Source organism: Gadus morhua, chromosome 2 (assembly GCF_902167405.1).
Source record: "Gadus morhua chromosome 2, gadMor3.0, whole genome shotgun sequence".
Taxonomy (NCBI): domain Eukaryota; kingdom Metazoa; phylum Chordata; class Actinopteri; order Gadiformes; family Gadidae; genus Gadus; species Gadus morhua.
The window spans coordinates 19,100,262-19,106,941 of NC_044049.1; the positions used below are offsets into that span (position 1 = coordinate 19,100,262).

The 6,680-nt window shown below is 37.9% G+C and overlaps 1 protein-coding gene across 2 annotated transcripts; it reads left to right on the forward strand.

Annotated features, from left to right (window-relative positions):
* The first annotated feature begins 226 nt into the window (after positions 1-226).
* On the forward strand, positions 227-6,307 carry LOC115538208 (G2/M phase-specific E3 ubiquitin-protein ligase). Of its 2 annotated transcripts, XM_030349873.1 has the most exons (10): positions 228-648; positions 1,056-1,119; positions 1,320-1,463; positions 2,207-2,357; positions 2,468-2,557; positions 2,670-2,959; positions 3,517-3,740; positions 3,851-4,051; positions 4,709-4,896; positions 5,658-6,307. In XM_030349873.1, the coding sequence occupies exons 3-9, from the start codon at positions 1,448-1,450 to the stop codon at positions 4,832-4,834; spliced, it is 1,098 nt and encodes a 365-aa protein (XP_030205733.1). In that variant the 5' UTR covers positions 228-648; positions 1,056-1,119; positions 1,320-1,447; the 3' UTR covers positions 4,835-4,896; positions 5,658-6,307. The 2 variants fall into 2 exon arrangements, 1 of the variants encoding a protein (XP_030205733.1); XR_003975164.1 differs by lacking the exon at positions 2,207-2,357 and having other exon boundaries at positions 227-648.
* Positions 6,308-6,680: the final 373 nt, after the last annotated feature.

A 6,680-nucleotide genomic window follows, 5' to 3' on the forward strand; every position in this document is an offset into this window, starting at 1 on the left:
TATAAATTATCAAAATAGTTGGCAATTAGTTTAATTGTTGTCAACTAATCAATTAATAAAGTGTTAATGTGAAATGTACTAACTTGATTGGCATATACTGATTTCATCCTGTGCATGGCAAAATTACATTAAATGTCAGCATGGAGACCTGTATGCAGTTCTTTACAACTTTACTGTTAAACTTGGTCATTATCAGCTCTATTAAGAAAAGTCTCTTGATCTGCTTGTTTTCAATAGGCTCCTCTGCCATCCTCCCCTCTACGTAATCGGGCTCAATCGGGATACTTGAGACGAAGGAATGTCAAAACATACACGAAGGATGTTGTATGTTTAACTTTTTCACCGGGGGTATCGGTCTTCATTATACCCAGAGGAGAAACTCGGACCAGGTTAGCTACGGCTGGCCTTGTTGGAAAAATTTATTTTTCCACAGAATGGTCTGAAGACCAAGTGAGAGCTGAAATAACAGCTATCTTCAGTGGAGGGTTGGAGCATTTGGCTTATCAGAGCACCAGTCACTTCCATTTCAGTAAAAAACTGATGATACCGAAGGTCACCTCCAATTTCCCCTGGGGTGGTAAAGAAGTTGCCTCCGTCTGTTCCAGCACATGCCTGTATATTATGGCAGAAATGGAAGTTCCTGCACAGGTGAGCATGTTATTGAATACATTAGTGTGGTAACTCGGCGGACAAAAGGCTCAGTCTAAATCGGGTGCTGCCCATTTATTGAACTCAGAAAAAGCTTTCAGCCCACACTAGTCCACAGTTTTTTGGCCCCTATATTTCCACAGACCTTGGGCCTTGATCTGTTACTGCACATGGGACGGAACACCCATAAACTGGTGATCCAGTGATGAGCACACCTGTACTCAATAACTGAATCATCCCCCACATCCTATTCCAACACATACCTCTATCTCCATTTACTAGCTAGATGTTGTTTACTCCCCACACCAAGAAAATATGTAATTTTTCAATCAGATAAAATTATGTCTGATTGAATTACTGTTCAAGTTGCCTGTTTTTACATAGGAGTACCTTTTTCTTTTGTGCAGAACTGTAGTGTGGAGCTGTCTGATGACAGTGATTTTGAAAGCCCGGTTGTACAACGATGGAGAGGTGAGTAAAAAAATAAATAAATTAACACCCCTCATTTGTATAGAAAATCCCAGTAAACAACTCTCGAACCTCTCGAGGTTAATTGCTGATCTGACTTGATTTTTGTGATGAATTGGTGACTAATTGCATTATTGAACTTATTGAAACAAGTATTGTTTAGGTTATTATTAAGAGTTACTGAGTAGATTCTCTTTATGTAGTGACTCGGAGAGATGCACCGTCCAGAGCCCAGAGCGAACACTGTGAGAGGCAAGAGAGGGTGGAAGCCAGTGCTCCTCCATCTGATGATGGGATGGACCTACAGGGACAGCGAGGGCCAAATTAAGCTATGAATCACTTTGCAGGTTAATTTCTGATCTGACTTGATTTTTGTGATGAATTGGTGACTTATTGCATTATTGAACTTATTGAAACAAAACCGTTATTATTTGTGTGGAGTGAAAATAGTAGGGTTGGGAATAATAATCTATTCTTCGATGCATCGCGATTCTCTCTAGAATGATTCTGTCTTAATGCAGATAAATTAATAATCGGAATTACCTTTTTTTTATTGGCCAATCTGATTTGTTTTGACACGATTGCGATTCAGCCTACACATAGCATGCACGCAAACTCACAGCCAGACACAAGAACTCCTTCTAATTCAAGAGCAGCTTTTTCTTTGACATAGAAAATAAAACTGAACCCTATTTTTTACAAACTTCCATATTGTGTTGTAATGCAAGCTGCATTGATTATTGCATTGTTCATAGAAAGTCATATTTGTGACAAAAGCTTTTTCTCTAATAAAATATTAGATAAGTGAATTCATCTGTTGATGTCTTTGATGGTCATCACAAAAGTAGGAAGTGGTAGCAAACTCAGATGTGTTTATTTTTGAAAATCACGCATGGAAATGTACATACATTTTTTTGTTGCATCAATAATCGGTTTAGAATCTAATCGTTTACCTCATAATCGGAATCAAATCGTGAGGTGCCAAGAGATTCCCACCCCTAAAATACAGTGTAGCATAATTTGCATCAATGGATTGAAAGTATTGTTTAGGTTATTATTAAGAGTTACTGAGTAGATTCTCTTGATGTAGTGACTCAGAGACATGCACCGTCCAGAGCCCAGAGCGAACACTGTGAGAGGCAAGAGAGGGTGGAAGCCAGTGCTCCTCCATCCGATGATGGGATGGACCTACAGGGACAGCGAGGGCCAAATGAAGCTATGAATCACTTTGCAGATTTCATGTACAGTTATATGTATTAACTTAAGGTTTTCTCATGTAATATTTGTTACATTTTACGTTGGTCCATTTTGTTAGGGAATGAATCTTTTATCCTTGTGTCTTAATTAACAGTCCTATTGATATTGAAGAAGATGAAGCCATTGAGGAGGCCATCAGACGCAGTCTTTTAGAAGAGTCTGTGCAGCCCTTACAGGATTCAAGGTATACTTGCTTTGCTCATTTTTAACTTTCAGTGTTGCACCAGTCAAAATTAGAGTGGTCAGTGTGGCTTTCATGTGTGCTGGCAATAATCATTATCCTTTATGTTCTGAAGGTTTGCAGAAAGTTTGAGCATAGAAGAAATGACAGGAATTGTGAAAGCTCACAGTGAGAGGGTTGTCACAGAAGCATACAGACCAATCTACATCAGCCGAGGGAACGTGTGGACAACTGCCCTCCGACAGTTTAGTAGACAGAAATTCACTGAGTGCACCGATCTGCTGTATGTCACCTTTGCCAGTGACGAAGGCACCAACGAAGATGGAGAAGACCTCGGAGGGCCACGGCGAGAATTCTTCCGTCTGCTTGTGAAAGCCATCTTCAAAGAGAGTGGAGCATTTGAAGGTCATCTTTTACATAACAATTTTTTGCATAATTGTTATGTACTTTACATCAAATGTACTTCTGTGCTGTGGTGGTACAATTATTTTACTTGCATACTGGGTGACTGCCCACTTAAAGTTTGGGTAACATACATAATTGGCGCTTTATTAGCCAATTAAAGGATACTGGCTTTCTTTGTCGACATTTCTGTCTTTCAGAGGCTATAGTGGTCATGCTAGCTTGTTGGAAGGGGGCTAAATAGCAATAACAAATAATAAGTTAGGCTAAATTTATGCCCTTGACTTCTCACCTCAAGATAATAGATATCTGAATGAAAATGGGTACTCAAAAACTTAAAACCCAACACATCTTCAATAAACCTTGTAACATGTAACTTTATGCCAATCCCTTGCAGTTTATGCATGCAGTATAAATGTGTTTTTGCCTATTCTAAAATTATATTCCATATACAGTTTTTCTGTTGTAGGTTAATGGTATTCAGATTATTGTATGATATCTTGAGTGATTCTAGTTGTCTTTACTGAATAAACAAATTGCCTTTTGTCCTTTTGTCCTAGAGTCTCTAAATGGCTTCACTCCAAGAATGAACATTTCTCATGTGCAGAATGGAGTGTACCGCACTATTGGACAGATGATGCCTACCATCATCGTCCAGGGTGGTGAACCTCCAGCCCTCCTTTCTCCTCTGGTAGTGGACTACCTTCTGACAGGACACATCTTTCAGTTGAAGGTCACACCAGATGATGTAGCTGACATGGAACTGAGAGAAGCCCTGAAGAAGGTATGATATGAGTGTGATAAAATGTTATTCGCTTCAATCCCAGTTTCTGAGGCATTTATTTAAATTCTGAATGCATCTATCGTATCCTTATTTTTCGATTGCACCTTAAGGTTGATCAAGCATTAACCACAGAGGAGCTGGAGCAAGCAGTGGAATGCTGTGACTCATGGAGATACCAACTCGAAGGTCTTCCGAACCCAGTCAGCATGGACAACAAAGATGCATTTGTGCAGAATGCAATACTTTTCCATGTCGTCATTCAACGACAGAGCTGCTATGATCAGTTAGTTGAGGGTTTGAAGTACTACGAGGTAAGTTTAGACTTAAATGTAACTAATTGCATTCTAGTGTACAACAGATGCTGAATTGCTTGTGCATGATTTTTATAGCACACTGGAACACTGTTCAGTCCCATTCAAAATAAACAATGTGAATTATCTACAGATCGCACGAGTGTTCAGACACCGACTACATTACTTGCCCCCAATCGCTTTGCCTTTTTTATATATATATATATATTAGAGCTGTCAAGCGATTAAAATATTTAATCGTGATTAATCGCATTAATGTCATAGTTTACTCACGATTAATCGCGATTAATCGCAAATTATTTTTCTATGCTAAATATCCCTTGATTTTTTTGTCCCATAATTCTTCTCATTTTAATTATCTTATCAACATGGTGAAGTGCATCGGCTTGCCTTGTGCAAATGATTTTTGGCATATACTGATCAAAACAGGACGATACAAAAAAAGAGCCTATAGTGCAATTAAACGACTGCTTTGAACAAATGTCATTTGAACATAGCAGTCAGCTTCTATGTTTTGAGCCAAAGAAAAAAATACATATATATATATTTTTTAAATAAAACAATTGCGTTAATCGTGCGATCATTTTTTTAACGCCGTTAAAATTGGTTTGCGTTAACGCCGTTAATAACGATATGTATTTGGATGATGGATCACAGGTTCTGCCACTCCTGAAAGAAAGGCCTTGCCTTAGGGTCCTTCTTGATATGCCCGAAGAACCCAGCGATGTCCCAGCTACCCTCGGCTACCCTCCTGAAACCCAACTACTCTGTTCTGGGAAGTAACAAAAGACCAAGAGAGGAGTTAATGGTGGTTAAGTTCAGAGAGTTTCTTCACTGTGTACAAGGTAAATGGATGTCAAATGTAGCATGGATTAAAAAAATAATCTCTTCCCTGATAAACTAAGTTTGCTAACCATTATTTTCATTATCAGTTAATCTGCCAAATGTTTTTTTAATTAATTAGTTTGGTCCATAAAATCAGACACTTGAAAAATGTTTAACTGTCATCCAAACCTCATTATGACATCCTCAAGTATCTTGTTCTGTCCATAGCAGAAATATTCAGTTTACGGTCAGAACAAACAAGAAAAATTCACATTTAGGAAGCTGGACTCAGAATCGTTCCTACCGATTAATTGATTATCAAAATAGTTGTTAATTAATTTAATAGTTAACTAATGGATTAATTGTTACACCTCTAATCCTACACAAGTGTCTTGATTGGCTGAATAAGGTGTCCTGGTGGTGGAATAGAGCAAATATGTGGCATGGATGGTTTATTCCAGGACTGGTTTGAGAACCCTTGATGTAGAAGATATTGCAGTGCATGTCATAGTAAAATGTATTCAGTATCCTACTGCAGTCATAAGTGTTACAATAGGCATTTGTGATAAGTGTTTGCTCTGCCTTATTTCTACATTCTCCTACCTATGTTGAGGATAATTACAATATGTAATTTCACATTTCACTATGACGTGTCATGGTACGTCATACATGTCATGTTATCTACATATTTTGAAGTCAAGCTATATGACAATTCTGTTTTGTAGATACAATTATAATGTCTATATATATTATTTTGTTCTGAAACTTTTCAACCTTGTAGAGAAGGAGCTTGGGGAACATCTTAACGGCAGGAACCTCACTGAGGCAGAAAATGCGTTTATCCTGACATTGAATCCTGGACACATCCTAGCCTTTGCAACGGGAAGCAGCAAAGTTCCTGCAATTGGATGTTCTCCCAGTCCAAAACTGACTTTTGTTCATGATGACACGAAGCACCTCCTCATTGCTCACACCTGCTCAAATGAGCTTCAGATCTTTGTTAATAGAAAGAATCTGGCAGATGACGATGAATTTGATTACAATTGTCTGGTGGCTCTCATGCATGGATCAATTTTTAGTGCTGTGTAGTCTCGAAAAAAAATGCTTGGACTGTACATTTGGAGCCCAGATCTTTTAATGGGTGGACTTGTTTAGAATCTGGTGTAGCATGTTGTTTGAGTTAAAATGTTGTTTCGCCTAAACTCTGATCTGAACTATGTGTCGTATATAGTTTGGACGACAGTTTACTCGTGTTTTTATTAATTATTCTCAGGTGTGTTGTCTGATTAATATTCATTGTTCATTTTAGCTGTATCAGACAGACTATTGTTTTCATTCCGTTTAATTATTTAAATGCAGTATTTCAAATAAGTGCCCAGTTCCTATAGACTCACAGGTGTGAGTTAAAATAAAATATATCTTTGCACACGATCACGTTCCAAATCCCTACTTTCTTGACTTTTCCTAAATATGTTTGTTGCACCACCCTGTGTTCATACTTTTTTTTTTCAGACCGGGAAAGCTATTATATAGCATTTTTTATGTATTCCTATGTAATTGGTTTTTTTTCCAAGGATGCAATGCTCTTCCTTTGTCAGCAGAGACATTCTGAAGTGAATAAGATTGATATCTATAAGTAGATATACAGACAGGCAGACAGACAGACAGAGGTGGTCAATACGTCGACCGCGATCGACTGGTCGACCGCGAGAGTAGTGCGGGTCGATTGCGTGACATTAAAATAATTATAATTCAAAGTTTATAGATTTTTTATTTTATTAATATAATTGAAAAATATATTAAA